The sequence below is a fragment of the Thamnophis sirtalis genome, unplaced genomic scaffold (assembly GCF_051295495.1).
Source record: "Thamnophis sirtalis isolate CommonGarterSnake01/CBP01778 unplaced genomic scaffold, rThaSir2_p1.2 scaffold_2, whole genome shotgun sequence".
NCBI lineage: Eukaryota > Metazoa > Chordata > Lepidosauria > Squamata > Natricidae > Thamnophis > Thamnophis sirtalis.
In genome coordinates, this window is record NW_028261382.1 from 50,280,646 (window position 1) to 50,302,588 (window position 21,943).

A 21,943-nucleotide genomic window follows, 5' to 3' on the forward strand; every position below is an offset into this window, starting at 1 on the left:
AGGGGGGGGGGAGAAGGGGCTGGAGAAGCCAAGAGCCCCCACTCACCAGGATCTCAGCTTCCTGAGTGGAAGGAGGGAGGTCCGGTTACACTTTACCTCCCTGGCCCACAATTAGAGTACAGAAGCCCTGATTTAATCTTTTGGGACCCCCGGCAGCGGGTGCCAGTAAGCAAGGCAAGAGCCAGAAGCAAATTGGGAAATTCACCCCCTTGACGCCCCAAGGAGGCAGGGAAATTAGGCAATGCAGCCTTTTCTGCCCACCCAGCATGGGGAATTTATGTGTGTGCTGCTGTAGTTCTCTGTGGGGTAAAAAAAAAACTAGGCCTTCCCTGCTTTGAAACTTGGATCTCGACTCCTCCGATTAAACCCCTGGAATGGGAAGTGCACCGAATGCTCACTTGTGCACACACAGACCCACAGTCACAAGAAAAGAGAGTTCTTGCATTCTTCAGGTGTTCCAACCCCCCATTTGCTCCAAAATGCATCCAGCACAAGAATGCAAGAGCAAGCAAGGATGAAACTGAGCTCAGTTGCTCAAGACTCACTGGCCTGGCTGTTCCAAAGGTGTGGCTGTGTGTGCCAACAATTGTCTTGCCTTCCTGATTCATCCCCCACCCCTCGGAGTTTCCAGTCCTCCCCCACAAGCCTCCCAGCCTGTAAATTGGACTAGTTTCATTTTAAGGCAAACTCAGCAAAAAGGGGTGAGCAATCACCTCCACTAGACCGATTAGATCCCACAGATTAGGCCTCCTCCGAATTCCATCCACCGGCCAGTGTCGACTGGCGACTACCCGGAGGAGAGCCTTCTCTGTGGCTGCTCCGACCCTCTGGAACGAACTCCCCGTGGAGATTCGAACCCTCACCACCCTCCAGGCCTTCCGCAAAGCCCTTAAAACCAGGCTGTTCCGACAGGCCTGGGGCTAAAGAGCTGTTGCCCCCGTCTGGAATGGTATGACTGTTGTGTGTTTTTAAATTATGTATTGTTATGTTTCGTCTTTTATTTTTTGTCTGTACTCCCCTTCCCTGATTTGAATTGTGAGCCGCCCTGAGTCCCCATGGGGGGTGGGGGGAAGGGCAGCATATAAATATAATAAAATCAAATCAATCAAATCAATCAATCAAATCACCAGGCTGAGCCAGCACAACCCCTATCTGAAAGGGAGCCTTGCCTCCCCCTGCCCTACAAGTCAAACACGAAGCCCCCTCAGCCCAGAGGAATTATCTGGACACCTGAGGCCAGCACCCACCCCTCTCCCTGGGGGAGGAACCAGCATCGAATGGGAGCGGCTGCCTCTTTCTGCTGAACCAGGCAGGAGGTCACTTATCTGGGGGTGAAAAGGAGGCTTCGAACATGGACTCTGCCCCCTGATAACACATAACTTACACATTGTTCCCAGATATTTTATGGGAAGCAGTATATCACTTCGGTTATAAACAAACAGCCATGTTATAAGCTGAGAAAGCTTTCCTCAAATCACTTCCTGAAGCAGAAGAGAAAAATACCTGTTTCACTGGCCCCTTCAACAAACACCGGAGGGAGGGAAGTCCTCAAGATCACACAAAGCTCTTGCACCGCATAATCCAGACATCTTTTTATGCATGGATGTGTGTGCATGTGCATGCACACCTGCTCACAGACATATATTTGCATGAGCTACCACAGTGATCTGTATAATATGTTGCTATAGACAAGATAATTTCCTGCTAAAATGTTTACAAGATACATTTGGAGACAGCGACAGAAAACACACCTCTGCTTGCATAGGGATTCATGCACACAGACCTCAGGACACACAGAATTCATAAACAGGTATAAATAATGTCTCCCTTGCATTTGTAACTGTTTCCCCCACATGTGCACACACTCAGCTCCTGCTCTCCAAGAGACACCATCCGCTCTCTGCCTTCCTCGGCAGCCAGGACCAGGCACCCATTCCTCAGCTGGCCTTTGTGGCCCCTATCAGAGTCGCCCCGAAGGGCATGAGCTGCGTTGCCCAAGACACCCTCTCTGGGAGGTTCTCTCTGACCTGAACACACCAGGCACGCCCAAGGGAAGCCGGGGGGGGGGGGGGAGCTAATCTCCTGCCAGGGACTCTGCCAATGGCTACTTTAAAACAGCTTAGCTGCTGCCCTACAGATTTTTTTTGGGGGGGGGGAAAGTTGTCACCAAGAGTCACTGCTGGTCTCTACCGCGGCATCAGTGTGCCCAGAATGAAATGCCCCCATCCCCATGGAGCCGACGGTGCCCACCCAAGCATTATATGGAAGGGATCTGGCATAATTTTCTTGTTCAAAAGGCAACAAGATTTCTCTTTCAGGAACAGATCACTCACTCAGGATTGTGCTTTTAGGAAAGATCACTAGAGCGATATCAAAAATTCGATAGCCCAGCACAATTAAAATGCACATTTGCACACATACACACTCGCACACGCATTGGATCTTTTGGGTAATCCAACTGATTACCCAACATTCCACTTTGCCCACCTCTAGCCCAGAGAAAACTCTTTAAAAAATGAGTTGGGTTTCAAAAACCCAGGAACCTTGGTCTCTAAATGCCCCCTTTTCTGTAAAAGATTGCCAAGAATGGGCCAGGCTTCCTGGACAATAGCTTCCTTGCGTTTTCACCAAGAACTCTGCCCAGGCTGCCCCTCCACACAGAGACGGCCTTGCTATTCTCAGGACCACAAGAAACAAGTACTGAGAAAGCTTGTGGCAGTGCAAAGGGAGTCCAATTTGCCTCCTGCTCCTCCCAGCAGCATCACCTTCCTCCTTACCTAAAGGGGTTACCTCGGATAACGTTTCTGCCAAGGGTCCTTCCTCCCTGGGCTACGCAATTTGGAAGTCAGCCACTTCCGTTTCCTGAACTAAATTTCCCTGGGATTTGCAGGAGGAGGAGGAGCCCATTCCAATGTTTGAAGTGACCGTAGAAATAGCAGCTAGAAAGGAGCCGTAATTGCAGACCTCTCTGAAGTCCAGCAAAGGCAGAATGTTCTGCTTATGTTAAATATACATACATACGTTAAATATACACACACACACATATATATATCTATATGTACCAGAAATGCACAAACACATACACAGACAAGCCAACAGAGACGGACAGAAGCCTTTAAGAGTTGCTCTTTTTGTTACTTTTCCCTCTCCAAAACGGGATGGGGAGATTAGAAGCCCAGAGAGGAACTGCAGCACTGTTTAGGGGACGGGTCCTTCCAAGGGAAGAAAGCGGGGAACAGCTATGGCTAAAGGGCTTCCGGCTTGCAGGAAAGCATTTTCACAGCAAAAACAAGGGGACTGGCTCAGCCCAAAGGGAGGCTTTTTCCTGGCAGGTTTTGACAGGTAACAAAACCCCATTTTGCTCCTCTTGAAAAACACCTGAGTTTAAAGGAATCAAACCACCAAGCCTCCCTCCCTCCCCGAGAAGCCGAGGTCCCTGCTGAGGGGCGATTCTGGAGGAAGACAAGGCAGGGCTGCCCTCTTCGCCTGCTTCAGAAGGCGGCTGACGGGGCCCCTCAGAGACGGAGTGGGGGACGCTGTTGGGCACGATCCCACGCCAGCCAAAGACTGAAAGGATGGAGAAGGGCTTCCCTCCGGGAAAAGGGGGAAGGAGCCAGGGCAGGCGGCCCCCCTCAGAGCAGGGGAGGACGAGAGGCCACAAGGAGAAGCAGCACAGGGAGCCCAGTCCAGCCTCATGAAAGCAGACGTCCATCAGTCCATATGGCAGCAGGGATTTGGCACCAAGGCCTGCGGACGGAGGAGGCTGCCCAGAAGAGCTCCAGGGCAGAGATGGCCCCGAAGGGCAGCCCAATCCAGAGGGCGGAGGAGGTCAAGCGTCAGCCCGGGTCCTCCAGTGCAGTGGGACAAGATCTGGGGAGGAAGCCGCACGCCCCCAACCCACACGCACGGCAGGAAGATCTGAAGAGAGGGGGGGAACTAAGGACTGGCCCGTTCCTGCCACCTTTGCCAAGGCCCCCATCTCCCACTCTGGCCCAGGTCAAATGCCCGCCTGGCCAAGACGGGGGAGGGAGTGGGGGTCGGAGTTCTTTGGTCAAGTGTCAAGTGGCTGCTGGGCAGATGGGCGAGTCCAGGTTCTCCTCTGCTGCCTCTCCAGGGGGTCGGAGCCCAGGACGGACCCTCCCGGGACCCTCGGCGTCATCCATCCTCCAAGGGCAGGAAGGCCAGGGTGACAGGGAGCGTCCCAATCACTTGTTCTCAATCAGCGTCTGGACTTTGGAGACGAGTTCCCGGGCCAGTTGGAGGACCTGCTTCGTGTTGTGCCGCTCGGCCATTTCTGGGAGGGAGAAGCGGAAGGGAACCTTAGACCAGGGGCCTCCAAAGGAAAGCAGAGCCGGCTGGGGAATTCTGGGAGTTGAAGTCCACGAGGCTTAAAGTTGCCTTAGGCTGCAGCCCCTGGGGCAGCGGGGGAAAACTTTCTGTCGGATCCCACCCCAGCAAAACCAAACAGGAAGGTCTCCCTGCTGAAGGGTGGAGGGTCTCTTGAGAAACGAGGACCCTCAGCAAAGCCCCCAGGCCAGGAAGCCCCTCCCCCACCCAGTTAGGCCAGGCGGCTTCCTCCGTGGGGCTCGTACCATTGAAGAACTTGATGATGTCCGTGAAGTCCATGTTGTTCTCCAGAATGATGTCCCGATACACCTCCACCAGGGCCAGGGCGATGAAGAGGCCGTAGCAAGGCGAGGAGACCTGAGATGCCGCCCAGATGGTCTCCCAGACGGTGAAGACATCCTCGTAGACCAGCTCTGGGGGGGAGGGGGGGCACGGAGGGAGGAGCAGAAGCCGTGGGAGCTGCCAGACCCCACACCGGTCCCCAGAAGCCCATCCTCCTTATCCCCCCCCCCAGGGATTCACCACACCCCCAGGCCCAGATCACACCCAACCCCACACTCAGGAGGACCACTGAGCCCATGAAGCTGTGCCAAGCAAAGGGCCCCCCTCCTGGCCCCCAACGGATCTCCGTGCCACTTCTGGCCCGCTCACCTCGCTTGAAATCCAAGAGGAACCAGCGATAGCAGAAGTAGAAATGGGTGTAGTCCCCGTTTTGGTGCATCAGTTCGAAGAGCTCCGAGTCCAGGATCTGCCAGAAAAGCCCATTTGGGTCTGGGGGAGAGGACAGCCAGGCCGCAGCACCCTCTGGCCCAACGCTGCTTCCAGGAGGGTCCAGTTCAGCCGCCTCCCCACAGACTCCCCCACTGGGAGCCCCTTCCCTCCTCTCCCCCGTCCCACCAGAAAGCCTTTCCTGTTGAATGTCTGCCTGTTTGAGAGGAACAGCCCCCCCCCCCCCGCCTCCGAAAGCCAGGCCAGGCAGGCCACGAGGGACCCGGCATGTGGATCGGCCGGCTGCCCCTCCGTACCTGGATGAGGGACCGCATGTTGGCAAAGTGGGTGTCCATGGCTCCTCCATGGGGGAAGTTCTGGTTCATTCTCTTCATCAGCTCTGTGAAGCAGCTGAAGGCCAGGGCTTCTGCCGGAGGGGCGGAAAGGAGCCATGTCCAGGACCGCCCTCCCACTGCCCAGAGCCCCCAGCCCCATCTCCAGCCACCCAGGTGCCAGAGCAGTGGCCCTCTGCCAGCCCCAGGCACCAGGCACTCCCCTCCCCACTCCAAGGGCCCAAAAGTCCTCCCTTTCCAGTCATTTCTCCTCCTGCAGTTGGAGGAAGGCTGTGGACCGGAGCCTCTCAACCCCCCCCCCCCCATGGATCTCAGGTGGAGCTCTGCCACCCCCAGGCCAGCCTCCGAGGGACACAGAGCCACTCACCCTCATCCAGGATGACCAGCAGCGGAGCCAGCAAGTCGCACATTCCCTGGACGTAGCCCACGTCAATATGGTGCCAGATGTAGCTGCAGGGAGGAGGGAGGCGCCGTGAGGAGGTCACGGAGGGGGGAGGGAAAGGGAGGGGGAGGCTCTGCAGCAGAGAACATCCCCCCCTCCCCAGGGAGGAGCCGGGACCCTCACCTGCACATGACGTTCCGCAGCTTCTCCAGGTTGACCGGGGAGAAGTACCAGTAGTTGCGGTCACACCTCTGGACGTCCTTCTCAATGCGGTGCAGGTTGACCGTGTAGAGGTCCAGCAGCTCCGGCTATGGGGCAGAGATTGAGGCCAATTGAAAGGAGCGCAAAGGTCGGGGGGGGGGACCGTTGGTGACCCCCCCAAAAGCGGCCAACGAGAGGCGGCCTCCGATCTCTATTTGCTCTGGAGGATTCCAGTTCTCATGGATCCCCATGTGGATCCTCGACTTACGGGGCCAGAATTTCGGGAGGGCAGAGAACGCCCCATTCTCCTGCATAGGGAAAGAAGGGGGAGCTCACCGAGTAGGCCACCCCAGAGGAAGAGACGGGGGAGACTTCGCTCAGGGTGAGGTCGGTGACGGCCAGCGAGTGCGAATCCAGGGTTGGGAAGAGGCTCTCCATCTCGGGCTCCTCCGACAGGTCCTCTTCGCTCCCCATGGAACTCGGCTGCTCTGCACTGGGGAGGGCCCAGTGGTCGGCCACAGAGGGGGCCCCCCCCTCTTCCGCGGGCAGCTCCTGGCCCACCCCGGCCAAGGCATCCAGGGTGCTGGCGACAGAGTCCTCCCCCTGGGGCCCTTCCGCCTCTCCCTTGCCGTCCACGGCAGGCGGGGCCCCTTCCCCAGCGGCCTGGGCTGCCCCCGCTTTGCCCGCCTCCGGCCAGCTCTCCTCCGTGCTGAAGCTCTGCTCCGAATAGGCCGAGGTGACGGAGAAGTTCTGGGAGGAAGGGTGGCCGGAGTCGGGGGAGCAGGGCCCGGCCTCAGGGGCCCCACCGTTGGGGAGAGCCGCTGGCCTGCCGGCCTCCAGCTTCAACTCGGCTTCCGTCTGCTCCAGCTCCTCCACCGATTCAAACACCTGGCAAAGAACAAACAGCGCCCACCAACCACATTGCTGCGCTCTGGTTGCTCTGGGAGGCCCTGGTGGGGTCGGCAGCCTCCCCAAAGGCTCCCCCCCCCAACAAGGAGGGGACCCTTCCTCACCTGGGTGCTGCCGCTGGAGTCGCTCTGCAGCCGGCTGAGGTTCTGGGGGCCAAAACTGCTACTCTGGGAAGACTGCAAGGGGGAGGAGGAAGGAGGGGAGGCGGCATCAGTCGTCCGGGCTCTTCCACGTGGACAGAGGGGGGGGTGGGCTTAAACAGGACACAACTACCACCACCCGTTTCTGGCCCGGCCCATTTCCAAAGGCCGGCTGGGTAAAGAAGGGGACCTAAGCTGCCCGCTGCATTCGATGGCTTAAAGCAGTGTTTTTCAACCTTGGCAACTTGAAGATGTCCGGACTTCAACTCCCAGAATTCCCCAGCCAGCGAATGCTGGCTGGGGAACTCTGGGAGTTGAAGTCCGGACATCTTCAAGTTGACAAGGTTGAGAAACACTGTCCTAACCACTGCTGGGGAATTCTGGGAGTTGAAGTCCGGACATCTTCAAGTTGCCAAGGTTGAAAAACACTGGCTTAAAGGGAAGCCTTTTGCTGGGGAGGCCCCGGGAGATGCTCACGCCGTTGCTGACGGTGGAGTCGCGGTGCCTCAGGGGCCCCACGTGGGAGTCCAGGCTGGCCCCCGAGGAGCACTTGGCCAGGGCCGCTGCGTGGGACTCCTTCTCCCGCTGCCGGACGATGGCCTCGCAGCCCAGCCACTCAGCCATGGTTTGCTCGTAGTGGGCCCGGGTCTGTAGGTCCACCTGCCGGCAAGAAAGACAGGGGGGGGGGGGTAGCACGGCAGGAGCCCCCAAAGACCCCCGGATGGAGAAGCAAAGGAACAAGGGCTCAGCGGAAGAAGAGACTGTTTGGAAGCCCTTCCACCCAATCCCAGCATCCAAGTTCCCTGGAGGGGGGGAGGCGCTGGGGGGGGGCAGAATGCACACTTGTTTCATTGTTTTGAAATCGGGCTCACCTCTTTCCTCTCGGCTTCCAGCATCCCAAACTGGTAATGTCCCAGCAGGAAGGGCCAGACGGACTTCCGGATCTCATGCTGGATTCCTCCGAAGTAGACCAGCCGAAGCAGTTCCTTCTCCTCGTAGCTCTGCGGAGAGAAGGCGCTTGAAACGGCCTGGAAGGGGGGGGGGCGCAGGGCTGGAAGAGGAGGGGGCCCCAAGGGTGCATCTCTCTACCGTGCCGTCCTGGAGGAACCTCTCCCAGATCTCCACCGTCAGCCCCGAGCTGGCATCGCAGGGCACCTCGGGAGACACAATGGCATGGTTGACCAGCGCCGAGAGGTGCGTCCGGACGGTGGAAAGGTGTCGGCAGTAGGCCAGCCCTGGAACAGAAGGAGCAGAAGGAGCAAGAGAGGCTCCCCAAAGGGCAGACCCCTCCCCTCCCCTCCGAGAGACCCCCAGTTCATCTCCACGAAGGACGGAAAGAGGACGCTGGACGCCCCCCATTAGAGCCAGAGCCCCATTTCCCCTGCTCAGGGACGGGGAGGGAAGGCCTGGCTGGGCCTTGGAGGGTCTCACGGTGGGAAATACTCACAGCCGTAAAACGCCCGAGAGACGATTTGGTACTTCATGTTGTCACACAGGAGCTTCAGGGGGGCTCTGCGGAGAGAGAGGGAGGGAGAGGAGGGGGCCAAGTGCCCTTCCCTGAATCTGCTTCTTAGAGGCCAAACCGAAGATCAAGTAGAATCTGGGCTGTTTCTCCTCCCTCCATGTCCCCCCCCTCTTTTTAAGCAGAGGCCCTCCAACGTATCCCCTAAAGGCAGATGTTCTCGTGGTGGGGGAGGGGCAGGCTCATCCTCACTCCGGATTGAAGAGCAATCCTGCCAACCCTCTTCAGTTCTCGATCTCTCCCCCCCCCCCCCCAAAAAAAAGCAAAAGTTACCAGGATGCCCAATCCGGGGAGTAGCAGAGGGGCTTCGTCCTCCTTGCAGGGGGTGGTGACATCCCACCCTTCTTTTCAGCTCCCTTCGTGCCCAGGATCCCCCCGCCCCCCGCCCCAAGGCCGCCTCGCCTCCTTCACCTTTCGTGGTTGCAGCCGTTCGAGAGGCCGTTCTCCCTGGATGCCCCCTGGGTGCAGGAAGAGCAGGAGGCCTTGCGGGTACTCGGCTGCCACATGGAAGGGAGGGCGCTCCCGGGCGCGTCCATCAGGTCCTGGGGGGCTGCAAGAGCCGGAAATGGGCTGTTAATGTTGCGCAGGGAGGGAGGGAGGAGCGCCAGTGCAGGAGCCGAGAAAGCAAGCGAGGAGGAAGCGCCCTTGGAAAGATTGGGGCGCCGGCCAGGCCGAGGCTTTGATCCTCATCCCATCGTCCCCGCGAGGCTTTGGGGGGCAAAGCCAGGGAAGGAAGACCAAGAGGAAAGGAGACACCATCAGGGAGAACACCAGAGGGCAGCAGAGGGCAAGGCTCTCCTTGAGGCTAAGCCTCCCGCAGGGACCTCAAGCAGGAGCTGGGACTGGACCCACCTTGGCCTCTTCAAGCCCCCCCCCGCCCCCCCACCCTCCCCATGGCTCTCCCCTCCTCCAACTTGCCGAGGTGGCGCAGTGGTTAAATGCAGCACTGCAGGCTACTGCTAGATCAGCAGTTCAGCGGTTCAAATCTCACCGGCTCAGGGTTGACTCAGCCTTCCATCCTTCCGAGGTGGGTAAAATGAGGACCCAGATTGTTGGGGGCGATATGCTGACTCTCTGTAAACCGCTTAGAGAGGGCTGAAAGCCCTATGAAGCGGTATATAAGTCTAACTGCTATTGCTATTGCTATTCTCCTCTTGCAAACCAACCAGGAGCCCAAAGTTAATTTGGATTGGGAGGCTGCTACCATCCAAGATTAAATCACTCCACCATTTGGGTGCAAGGAAAGGCTGGGGAGGGCGAGGGGGAGAGGGGGGGGCAGTTTGCTCTGCTCTGCTTGTCCTCTCAAACCTTAAGCAGCTTCTGTTTGCTGACGGGGGTCTTAGCTCCCCCTTAGGCTGCATGGCTGAATTGCTCTCCTCTTTGTAAACCCCCCACCCAGACCTATCAGGGAAAGCCCTTCGGTAACATCATTGATTTTTGCTGGATTTCTAGATTCCATGGAAATGTTCCTTGGGAAACTTAGCCAATCAGGTGTCCTGTCCTGTCCTGTCCTGTTGCAGCTGAGCTAAAGGCAGGCTAATCTGAGCCGATCTCAGAGACTGGATAGAATTCGTTTTGTTCTAAGCAACAGGTGTCACCTCTGAGGCTCAACCAGGGCAATTCCCCCACCAGGGCCAGAGAATTCAGCCCAGCGTCATTTCACCAGGTGGAAGTCTCCCGAATCACCCAGCAAAACTGCCAAGAGCCATAATTCGGGAATGGCAGCACATCTCTGTTCTCAGACGGAATTGAGGGCCCCACAAAACAGAACCCCCTTATTTGAGGAACAAGGGAGGCGAAACTCGGGAAGAAAATGGCAAGGATCAAAGGAGGAAAGTTTGCAAAGTCAAGAGCTTGGCCTGTGATGGCATCTGAAGTGGGCAAGGGGGCCCCTCCGAAGTCCATCTTCCCCGGAGCCCATTGCTTCCCCTTCTTCCATCCATCTTCCTGTCCTCCGGACTCAACTTGCAAATGGTGTAATACAGTGTTTCTCAACCTTGGCGACTTTAAGTCCTGTGGACTTTAACTCCCAGAATCCCCCAGCCAGCTATGCTGGCTGGGGGATTCTGGGAGTTGAAGTCCACAGGACTTAAAGTCGCCAAGGTTGAGAAACACTGGTGTAATAAGAACTGCAGGGATGTTCGTTCCCTCCGCTGAGCTGATTAAACCAACACCCTTAGATGTGCTGTAGAGTATAATCTTATTTTTTTCCCGTGCATGAGAAATGTTCTTATTTGGGGCTGTTTTAGTGGAGGCAAATCGAGCTGGGGAAGTCAGTTCGATCACTCCAATTGCAATATTGCCGGGGGATAAAAGGCCCAGCTCTGCCCCTTCTCCCCTCTGAGGCTTCCTGTCTCTGAAGCAGGAAGTGGGGGGGCTGAGGAGGAAGCCCCCCACCACACACAAAGGGGACGGAGAGGCGGTCCCTGCCTTGCCAAGCCACGAATGCCAACACAGGGGGATAAGCTGCCCAGCCTCAAGTGCGCCCCCCAGTGGGCGAATGGAACATTACAAGAGCGCTGCCTGGACTCCGAGCTGGTGGGGGAAGGAAGGGCCCCCCCAGGAAGACTCAGGGGCCATTTGGGGATGACCACGACTTTGCCATGGATCCGGGCCATCCAAGTCGCCTCTTGCCCAGAAGCACCAGCGTTGGCAGAGGTGGGGGCAAGGCAAGAGCCGTTAACCACAGCTGAAGGAGCAGAAAAGGGAAAATATAAAAATGGACCCCCGACTGTTTATGGGAAACACCCCCAAAGAGTTTGGACGTTTGTTCTAAGGGAACGTCCCTTCTTCTCTTCAGCAGGCGCCCGAGGCTGGTGGAAGAGGCAAACTCCTTCGAATTATAAGATTTCCCCCCAAAAGGGAGCACCAGAAAGGCCATCTCATCAGCTCACTCCTCTCGTCCTCCCACCCACCCCCCTCTTGTCCCCCCCCTCCAAACTCTCAGCTTTTACAGGCTCCCTCTTTTGCAAGGGAGCCACAAATGGACGAGTACGTTGGATCATGAAGGGCCCCTGAGCTGCTCTGCCACCAGAGAGCCTTCTCCCCGTGGAGATTCGAACCCTCACCACCCTCCAGGCCTTCCGCAAAGCCCTTAAAACCTGGCTATTCCGAGAGGCCTGGGGCTAAAGAGCCTTTGCCCCCACCCCCCCCTCGAATGGTATGGCTGTTGTGTGCTTTTTAAATTGTGTATTGTTTTTGTTCGTCTTTTTATTTTTTATTTGTACCCCTTCCCTTGACTTGGATTGTGAGCCGCCCTGAGTCCCCTTCGGGGGAAAAGGGCGGCATATAAATGAAATAAATTCAAAATAAATTCAATAAATTCAATTCTCGCCCTCCCCCCCCAAAAAAAGAATGCCCCTTTTCTCCTCTGCACCAAGCATTCAAGGCAGCTGACAAAATAAAACCAATTCAGAAAAGTTAAAATAGTAAAATGGGTTGCGTTTCTGAACCCCGCGTGACTGTGAGGCATCTCAACATGCAGGAAAGAAACATTTTTTGGGGGTGGGGGGAACCGTCTTCTGCTCCTCCCGAGCGGCCCTTACCGAAATCTTGGATGCCTGGATAGAGGATCCGGAAGACGTAATCCGTGGCCTCCTCTTCCTCCCTCTCCGAGGAAGACTCCGGGGGCCCCTGCAGGTTGCGCTTCTTCAGCCTCGGGAAGACTTTCCCCTTTGGGAAGCAGAGACGGAAACCTCTCAGCTCTCTCTGCCCCTGGACCAGCCCGAGGAAAGCCAGAAGGAAGGCCGCAGCCAACGCCCGGGGGGCCTCTGGGTAAAGCCTCCCGCATTCAGGCAGCCCCCCGAACAGGCTCCAGCTGCTGGACGGGCATCTCGGGCGAGAGGCAGGAGATCCCGTTCAGACAAGAGGCCCTCTGCATCCACCCACACCCGGCTGCAGGTGTGCAACTCCCCCCCCCCAGCCTCACCTTCCCCCTTTGCGACCAGAGGGGGGGATCCAGCTGGCCGTGGGGCAGCAGGCCATTCTCCAGGCAGGAGAGGAACTGAAGCAGATGCCCTCCCTTCGGGAACCTCAGGGGAGGGCGCTGGATGCCATCCTGGCTGACCAGGACAACGGTGCCCCCGCTGTCTACTGAGCAGAGGAGACACAGGGAGAAGGCAGGATGAGGAGCGGACTTGGCCACGGGGGCCCCACAGAAACTGGGCTACCCCAAGCGGGCGCGGCGGCCTCCTCCCTCCCCCAAGCCAACGCAGGAGTGGGCTCAATGCTGACCCCTCTTCACCCGGGCGAGGGAGGGCAGTCTCAGAGCTGTGGAGGGCCAGTTCCAGGCCAGCCCAGCTGCCGCCTTACCATGCTGGTGGCAGTGAAGGTAGACAATCTCTTCCAGGCGGATGGTCATGGCGTAGTCCCAGTAAACGCTGCAGAGGGGAGAAGCACCGCCTGGCTAGGGCACCTCAACAGTGGCGCCCTCCCCGCAGACGGCGGGAGCACTCGAAGGGCCCGGCTGAGCCAGGTTCCCTCGGCCTGCGAATTCCTCCCGCATCAAACGCAGGGGAGGGGGCTGTGCGCGGGAGTCCCGCGAAAGAGCGCAGGAGGGGGGCCCACCTTTTCTCGTAGTCCAGGTCGCCCACGGAGCCGTTCATCAGCTGGTTTGGGGTCCACTTCAGCGCCATGACGTCGGCCGTCTGATGGAGCGATAAATAGCCCGGAATGGCTTCCATGTCGTCTCGCTGTCGGGAGAGGGAAAACGGGAGACAGAACCGACTTATGACGGGGTTTTTCCTGGGGAGTAAATTCTCAGCGTCCAGAAAACGTGCGGCTTCACGTTGAAGAACAATCGGAAGAAGGTTCCGGACAACCTGCCACGCCCTCAGGCGCCCCGACTGGCCTCTCGCGGGCTAACTCACCGGCTGCACCAAGACGTTGTTTTTGCCGTAGAGGAGGGTGGCCCTGGAGTTCTGGTGCAGCGACTCGACGTAATCCCTGGCGGACAAGGTGGGCCGGTCATCCATGCTGCCGCTGGAGTGCCTTTTCTGGATCTGGAGGCCGAAGCGGGGAAATCGCAAACTTCTTCTTCCAAATAATTGGACTGTTCAATGTGGGGGCCGAAGTCTAACCAGACTGACGTTCCCAAATGAATTGTTGCTGCGCTCCCTTTTCACCCTCCCCCCTTTTTGCCCTTTAGAATCCCGGTGGGGCCTTGCCAGGCAGCCCCCCCCCCTCTGCCCCCAAAGCCACCTGGTTCAGGGACGCAGCCCTGCCCTGCTGCCCCTCAACTGCCAACCTCCCTGGCCGTCCCCCTCCGAGACCTACGCAGAGCGCAGGGCGCTTGGTGGGCGAATCTTGCCAGCAGTGGGAGCTGTGGATCCGGTGCCTTTGGACCAGCTCGTCTGCTGAGGGATCGGTCCAGAAGTGATCAGCCGTCTTCATCTTAGTGTACTCCAGGGCACAAGGACCCACTGCGGGCGCAGGATAAAGGAGGGCCGGGTAGAGAGAGAGCGACGTTGGGCCTTACGCTCCCCCAGACTTACGTTCCCCTCCTTCAGCCCACCAGCTTTCCACGTGTCAAGATCCTCCGGGTGGGTGTGGATTGCAGCCCCCTGGGATGCCCAGCCAGCCTCCAGCCCCTTACCCAGCAAAGAGGCCAGGATTGGTCCATCCACTGGATCCATGAGTAAGGCCTCTTTCTCGTAGTATTTGCTGCAAGTGGGGGGAGAGACACAAAAGGCTGGGTAGACCTCGAAGAAGGCGCCAGTCTCCCCAATTTTAACTTTTTCTACGACTGCATTTCGCAGAATATCGGGTGGCTGCTGCCGACCTTGGCTGGCCCCTGGTCAGTCCGAGGGGCCCAACAGCCGAGATGGCAGCAGGGTTGCCAGCCAAGTGGCAGTGCCAGGGCGGAGGAGAGCTTCACCTGCTGTTTTCCACCAGGTAGTGCACGATTTTGTCCAGGACTTTCTCAAAAAGCGCCGTCCGGATCCAGAGGTGCCTGACGGCTTGTGGGGAGAGGCTGGGGGGCTTTGGAGTTTTGCGAGCGCTTTCCTGCAAGCTGGAGCCCTGGTTCCGCCTGGAAGGGGGCAGAGAAGGCGGCGTCCCACATTCACCATCACTGGGGGGGGGGTCACACTCCTCCCCAAATCAGAGGTTTTATCTTTGGGGGGGGGGAAACCTATTTTTCACGTGCGTATTTTATGCACGTGATACACGCAGGTGCCCCACCAAATCCAAACCGAACCAAAAACCTCAGCCAGAGGGCAAGAGAGGGAATTTGAACCCAGATCCCAGGAGCTCCTGATGGAAATCCCCTCCCTATACTTTGGCTGAGGAAACAGCGCCTCCCGCAGGGCCACCTGGAACTGACTCAACTTATAGAGGACTCCACTTTTCTAAATGACCCTCAAGCTAAAGGCAAGGAAACCGCGAAGGGGTACAGGAGCTGAGAGGGGGGCTTGGGTTAAATTCTAGCTGGGGAGCCCCCCCCATTTCCTCCCCCCCCCAAACCCAGCGCTCAGCACCAGCAGTCCAGGCAGCCTAAGCAGGACTGAGCTGATCCACCATGAATGCCTCTCTCAGCACCAGCCAGGCCCACAAACCCCATTATTCCCCCAACGTTTCCCCAGCGCAGCTGCCACGGCTCACGTGCTCTCGATGAGCTGCTCCAGGTCCTGCACTTTCTGGGAAACCTCCTCGGCCGGCGGGAAACTCTTGCCCACCTTCATAAACAGGGCGGCCATCTTGTTGCTCCGCAGGAAACCGGCTGCCCGGCGCTTGAGTCCGTGAAGGACGCAGGCTTCGACCGCGGCTGGAAGGACAAAGCCCCGAATCTGAGAGCCCTCCCAGGAAACGAGGACTCTTGTCTGAAGGCTCCCCCCCTTGCAAAACTCAGCTGTGGAACTGCCATGGCCACTCCATCCTCCCCGGAAGAGCCTTTCCCCCTGGACGGCTGGAGATTTCGTGGGTCCAGCAAGGGCTTCTTCCAAGGAGACCCTCCCCCCTCCATGAAGGCTGTGTGTCAAGATTAAGAGCCCGGCTGTCCTTCTGACCACACCAGCATTTCTTAAGGCCTCTGGGAGACACACAGAGAGAGACTTCCCTGCCCAGCTTCTCCTCCTGGGCCTTGGGCAAAGGTGGCTCTCTTCAGCTGGATGTTTCACTGTCCAGTGTCTTTGCGGCACTCCTAATTGTAACCATAACTTTTTACATTCAGCTTTTGTTCTTAAGCTCTGCTAACTGCCCAGGGTGCTCCCTGAAGGTTGAGGGCAAGTCAAATAAGTCAGTTCCTTTCCTTCTGCTCTCCTTTGTTCCCCTGGGACCAGGGAGAGACGCAGCCAGAGACAATGAGCCATTGATTCCCAGGCCAACCTCAGGAGAGGCCAGCCATTCACATGCAAGGAGCTTGCTTGTCTGCAGGGTGGCCGAACAGGTGGAAGACACACACACACACACACACACAGGGAGGGAGGGAGGGAGGGGAGAGAGAGAGAGAGAGAAGGCCTGCATCCATGCAGCTCACCGCAGAAAGAAATGATGTGGCTGCTATCCTCATGCACAAACTTCCTTGTGACGGCTTCCTCCATTATTTGCTTTACCTGTAAGAAACAAAGTTCAGAAAAAATGGATAAGTGGAAAGAGGTTTCTCTGCCAAGCCAACATTCCTTGTGTAGGCGTAGCGGTTACCCATGGCCCAGTGGATAACGGGGCCTGCAGAGCCACGCTGAGCCACACAGGAGAAAACAAACTCCTAAAACTCCATAACATCCTGATAGTGCATAACATAACATCCTGAGATGTGCCCTACCAATGACGCCCAGGATTTAACCATATATAGACAGAACCTCCCTGAGCAGTAGATTAGAAATTGTACTTTTACAGGCTGTTTTTAACCACATGCTATTGCTCCTCCTGCCTTTGTCCTATCTCAATAAAAGGGGCTCTCAGACCCCCAATCTGGGTCGCTCCATCCCGAGAAAGGTCGTGTCCTGTCTTTTCTCCACATTGGCCTCATGGACGAACCACGGGAACGTTACAGTGCCTCTAAATATTCCTTCTAGTGGCCCCCAACCCTATTTTCCCAACCGGTCATTACAGCAAAATAACAGGGGGGAAAAACCCCCAAGCACTTTCCCCCCTTTAGCCAAGTTGAAGCAATGGCATTTTCTTGTGGTTCAGGAAACTCCTGGTTTGAATGAAGGACTTTAGGGACCAGTGAAATCTGTTGTTTGATCTTTGTTGCTTGGTGGGGAAAAAGGCCAGCCGAGAGATTGAGCCCCACCTGAGCCAGGCTCACGCACTGCAGCAAACCAGTTGCCTGAATGAATCACAGCCACTAGGCATAAACCCCGGGTGCGCAAATGAGGTTGTGCTCTGAAGGAGACCATGTGTGAACTCAACAAAACCATCTCTCTCTCTCTCCAGGCGTGTTTCATAACTGCATCCAATGCCGTCCTTCCGGAGAGAGGAAGGGGAGGGAAACGGGGCAGAACCCAGGGCCCACCGCTTGAGGGCAGCTGAGAAGTGAAGGGGAGGCGTCCATATTCCTCGAAAGGACCTTTGTTTTGAGATGGCCTGCAGGACGCAGCCGTGGGAGAGGGCGAAGGACGCAAAGCCATTAATCAGCAGGAAGAGAAAGGAAGGAGATGGCCAAGCTGCCTTTTGCGGCCTGGAGTCCCAATCGCGCAGAGAGCCCAGTTCCTGTACTGGGGCATCGAGGCCGGTCACAGAGCCCAAGGCGGCTTTGCGGCAGGGGAAAAGGGGTTGCGGAAGAAAAGGGAGCGGCCAGCTCTCATCCAGTGAAGCCTCCGGGTGGACTGAAGGAGGATGATCCCAGACCAAGCCAGGAGTGCAGGCGGCAGTTTCAATACAATCAAAGCCATCCAGAAGGGCTCCGTAGCCCTCGCCTCCTCCCTGGCCGTCCATTCGGCCATTTATTCCGGGCACAGCATCCTTTCCCATTGCTATGGCAACCTTGGTGAAAGGGAGGGTGGGAGGGGCGTTCTGCACCCCGTGGGCTGGAGAGCTTCCCCGGCAGCCCCTCCCTGAGGCCACGGCCCTCCTCGTCTCCTGCACCAGGCCGAAGAGAGCAGGCAGGGCGGGAGAGGCCGGGCAAAAGGAAAGGAGGAGCAGGCCCAGGACGCTCAGATCCGGCAACGGCTTCTCCAGCAGCAAATGCCCCCCCAAAAGCCACAGGAGGGACCTCAGAGGGCTGAAAGCCCCATGAAGCGGTATATAAGTCTAACTGCTATTGGAATTGCTTCAGATCAGAGCGAGATGTGCAGCAGGATGGCCAGGCTCCTGCTTCCACCCTCAGGCTGCCCCCCCCAAATCCGATCCCCTTCCCAGTCGAGTGGCCAGTTTTCCCCCTTCCTTTCAAAGGCCAGTGGCTGCTGGGCAGAGGAGGCAGCATAAGGACTCAGAGAGCTGTGATTTCTCCAGCTTTCTTAACAAGAAGGAATTGGCCTCCACTGAGACCCTCCCTGCAGGAAAGACTCCCCTCCCCGGGGCCCTTCAGAGCACGTTTGCACACAGGAGCATCTTCTCACAGAGAAAACTATGACATTCCTTATGCCGTTAGGCCATTCATGGAATATATCGGGGCCTCTTGCAAGCCTGGTGCACATCAGCTACGCCGGCAGGTGACTCGCTTGTTCCATCTCCCAGAATGGCACCTCCGTCCTGCCGAAAGGACCTTGAAACTTGCCAGGGAGGTTTTGCCACATTCCCCAGCGGGCTCAGCTCTGGAATCACTCATAAAAGTGACAGCTGAACAAGGCTGCTAGGTATGGGTTTGGGCCTTCCTGCCCCACCAACACTCCCGCCTTCTGAAAAAGGAAACACGTCCCGGAGGGAGGGAGGGGTCTGGTTGGGGGAAGGACCCCAGAGCCGCTTTGTCACTGTCAGGGCCAAGCCTGGAGCCCAGGGGCACCATTGGCCAACAGACCCTCTCCTGTGGCCCCAGGGTGGGCGAGGGCAAATGTTTGAGCCCCTCTTTTTCCCCTTTGGGGGCTGGGGCAATTTTAAGAGTTTTACCTAAGCTGCTTTCATGGTCCGTTTTGAAGGAAGCGGATGGAGTTTCTATAACCCTGATTAAACCCGAGACCCTGATCCGCTGCAGTCGAGACACCCCATGTTGGGCTGGGAGAAGCCCTGTCGGATGAACCCAAAGCAGCTAAGAAGGCTCACAGCAGCAAACCCTGGAGAAGCATTTTCAAGTCAGCCAAGGAAGCTCTGTGGGTGCTCAGTCTAGCCGGCCCCAAAGGCTGATCTTTAACGGGGCTTTTCCCCCAGCCATTTGCTGCCCCGATTAGCCCATGGCATGCTTATGCAATCCCCTTTCAAATCTGTCCATAAGCTCTCATCAGCCCTGCACCGCCAACATCCTGCAGGAGGAAAGCCAAAAGGACCCAAAAGGACCCTTTTAATTAAAAAAAGAAATTGAGTCACTGTTTGCTCAGCATCACCCAGCAGAGACCCCGGATGAGGAACAAGCCTTCCTCCGAGGAGACCCCTAAGGACAGACAGACCGATTCCCAGCAGAGCTGAACTTACAAGACCCCGAATGGGTCGGGGGGAAGTTCCCATCGTTTGCCTAAAATGCTGCTCAGGATCCCAGCACCAAAAGATCCGAAGCTTTTGCATCCTGTTAAGGGGGGGGGAGCAGCCAGTCCGGGGCCTCCAGCCTCCTCACACCCACCAAGGACTGCGTTTTGGGGGGCACACGTAGGTGCAAGAGGGGCTGCCTGATGTCATTTAGCTTGACGCGATTCTCCTCTCAGAATCACAGAATTTTGCACACGCTTGCAGAGTGTGACGCACAACTCCAGATCCCCCTCCCTTCGGCTGTTGCACTTGCTGGCCCTGGGCTCTTTCGTCTGCCTGGTGCTGACTCGTTTAGAAGGGAGCCGTTCCCATGGAAACAAGCCGAGATTATCAATCCAGAATCTGCACCACCGGGAAAGGATGGGAAGAAGAACCGGGGAGACGGGGCTCCCCCAAAATGCTTGAAGGCACCACGCTGGGGGAGAAGAGACCTGCCTCCCTCAGCAGAAAGCCCAGGCCTTCAAAAGAAGAGAGAATTTCAGCCTCTCGGAAGGGCCTCCACCGGGGGGCCTCTTATGAGCTCTCCGTCTTCTGTGCTGGGTTAATCAAAGCCTCTCCTTCTCCTGGTGGGAGGCAGGCCCCCCTTTGCCTCTCCATCCAAGGGAAACAGGCCTCACTCAACACTCAAAGGCCCTCTCAGCAGCCTCCAAAGACCCCGTGGGGCTTCTGGTTCCAAAAGCAGGACAGGGGGAGAGGCTGTACATTAGTAGTGCAGATGGCAGCCCCCGGGAGAGAGGCCATGCCCGAATTCTAACAGGGTTTACCCCCTGCCGCTTTAGAAGAACGGAAAATGTAAACACTTGTAATCCGGCTAAAACTATTGAGAGTTAAATGACGTTTTCATCAATTTCTCAAACCAACTGGCAGCCCCAATCATGTCCAGCATTATGCCAGCTTTGCCAACAGTGCCCCTGAAGCTCACAGGCAGCCCACGGCAAGGAACGCTGGGCAGCCAATGAGCTGGAGGGGCTGCGCTGGCAATTAATCCCCCTCTGCCAGCCTTAAGCCCACAATTCAAATGGACGGTATCAATGGCTGCAGACCAACGGCCGGGCCATCAATAACACCCCAGAAAGGGGATGCCAAGAATAGGCCTTAAGAGCGGGCACAATGTGGCCGCTTCATCATTAATGAATAAACCTAAGGGAAGTTCCTGGCTGGCAGGCCAGTGAATTAAAAGACATTTAAAAGGAGGCGGCAGAATCAGCCCTGCCAGCGCTGCCAGGAAGACCTGCCAACACCCAGGACCACCAACTGGGCAAATCTGGCTCAGCAAAGGGCCGAAACACCCCCCCCCCACACACAGGATAGAGTTGGCAGTCCAGGGAGTTTTTTCCCTTTTAAAAAACTTTAACCCGATGGGTATCGTTGAGGGAACAATTCCGGGCATGGGCGCTCTTGCCCCTTGGCCCCTTCAAATTCTGCCCCCCTCCAGGGACGCTGCCGGGGGGGGGGGGGGAGCCGGGCGGCCCCTGCCTTGAAGGCCCCCGAGGGGCGAAGGAGCCCAGCTCAGCCGGGACCTTCTTAACCGAAGCCCCCTCCCCGGCCCGAACCCCGCGCCAGTCCCCGTCCCTCCCGGCCTTCGCTGGGGAAGAAGGCAGCGCTCAGCAGAGCCGCCTTGGCCGCGGGGCTTCCCCGCCCTCCGCGACGCTGCGCCCAGGGAGGCGGCTGAGGCCGGGCCGGTGGCGGAAGGAGCGCGGTAGCCGCTCCGGGCCCTCGGCCACCAGGTGGCTCTGCTGGCGCCGCCGACAGCCCGGCCCGGGAGGCGCTGCGCTTACGCAACGGAGCCCGCGGCCCCCCGGCTGCCTTCGGCCCGGCCTCCGGGAGCAGGTCCGGCCGGGGGGCGGGCGCAGGCGGAGGCCGCTCAGCGTCCGGACTCACCTCCTTCTTGACGGCGCGCAGGAGGCGCTGCCGGGTTTCGGCCTCGGCCGGCAGCAGCAGCAGCGAGGCGGGCGCCAGGGCGCGCAGGGCGGACGAGCCCCCGGACGCCGCTCCCGGAGCCCGCCGCCCGGAGCCCGCGGCCGGAGCAGCCGGAGCCGCCGCCATCCTGCTCGCTCGCCCGCCCCTCCGCCCGCCCGCTGCCCCGGCTGGCTGCTCGGCTGGCCGGCCGCGGGGACGCAGCTGGGAGGCCGGGCGAGGCGATGCGACGCTCCGCCGATACGCGCACCGGGCTCGGCAGGAGGAGGAGGGGAGGAGGGCGGCTGGAGCCCCTCCCTCTTCCTCGTCGCCCGCCCCGCCCCTGGCCCCGCCCCCTGCACCCCCCCCCCCGGACTCGGAGCGGCGCCTGGCAGCGTCTCCCGCTCGGTGCCCGTGGAGGAGGCCAGCGGGGGCTCCACCCCTCCCCTCTTCACAACAGCCCTGCGAGGCTGCTCAGAGGAAGTCTGTGCCAAGACGGAGCGTTCCTGGGCCACCCCGGCCCCTCACTGGGGGACGCTGAGCCCCGGTTCCCTGAATGGTGGTTTGTGGAACGAACTGGGCCCGTTTCTCCCAGGACCGGAAAAGCCGACCTCCCATTGCCCCCCAAGGCTGGAGGGGAAGGGGCTGCCAGGCAGCTCTGCTTTTGGTGCACCGCCTGGGCCAAGCAGCTCCCCCTCCTCTCTCCTCTGCCGGGGTCCAGACAGGTGGAAGGAAGGAAGGGCCCCAGAGTGAACGCCAACCTGACTCTCCAGGTATCTGCAGCACCTGAGGACACAGCTGAGCAACCTGCCGGGCATATCTGCCCCCCCCCCAGAGTAGGGGGAAGGAGATGGGGGCTTTCTTGCCCTTCTCAGCCTGAGTTGTCCACCCTCCTCTCCCTTCTTCCAGGCAAATGTGCATCAAGTTG

General features: G+C 58.2%; 1 protein-coding gene across 3 annotated transcripts; it reads right to left on the reverse strand.

Moving 5' to 3' along the window:
- Positions 1-1,580: 1,580 nt before the first annotated feature.
- Positions 1,581-21,283, reverse strand: SGSM1 (small G protein signaling modulator 1). 3 transcript variants are annotated; one of them, XM_087705418.1, is made up of 25 exons: positions 21,001-21,283; positions 16,037-16,112; positions 15,163-15,325; positions 14,438-14,590; positions 14,156-14,223; positions 13,837-13,982; positions 13,431-13,562; positions 13,129-13,253; positions 12,874-12,941; positions 12,491-12,651; positions 12,108-12,234; positions 11,075-11,251; positions 8,974-9,112; positions 8,488-8,552; positions 8,130-8,275; positions 7,913-8,041; positions 7,518-7,700; positions 7,005-7,076; positions 6,328-6,879; positions 5,974-6,098; positions 5,776-5,858; positions 5,373-5,482; positions 4,999-5,095; positions 4,593-4,760; positions 1,581-4,294 (listed from the first exon to the last, which is right to left on the reverse strand). In XM_087705418.1, exons 1-25 carry the CDS (start codon positions 21,163-21,165, stop codon positions 4,206-4,208), a joined length of 3,519 nt encoding a protein of 1,172 aa, XP_087561544.1. In that variant the 5' UTR covers positions 21,166-21,283; the 3' UTR covers positions 1,581-4,205. The 3 variants fall into 3 exon arrangements, with proteins under 3 accessions (XP_087561544.1, XP_087561543.1, XP_013931345.2); XM_087705417.1 differs by having other exon boundaries at positions 12,491-12,654; XM_014075870.2 differs by lacking the exon at positions 11,075-11,251 and having other exon boundaries at positions 12,491-12,654; positions 21,001-21,282.
- Positions 21,284-21,943: the final 660 nt, after the last annotated feature.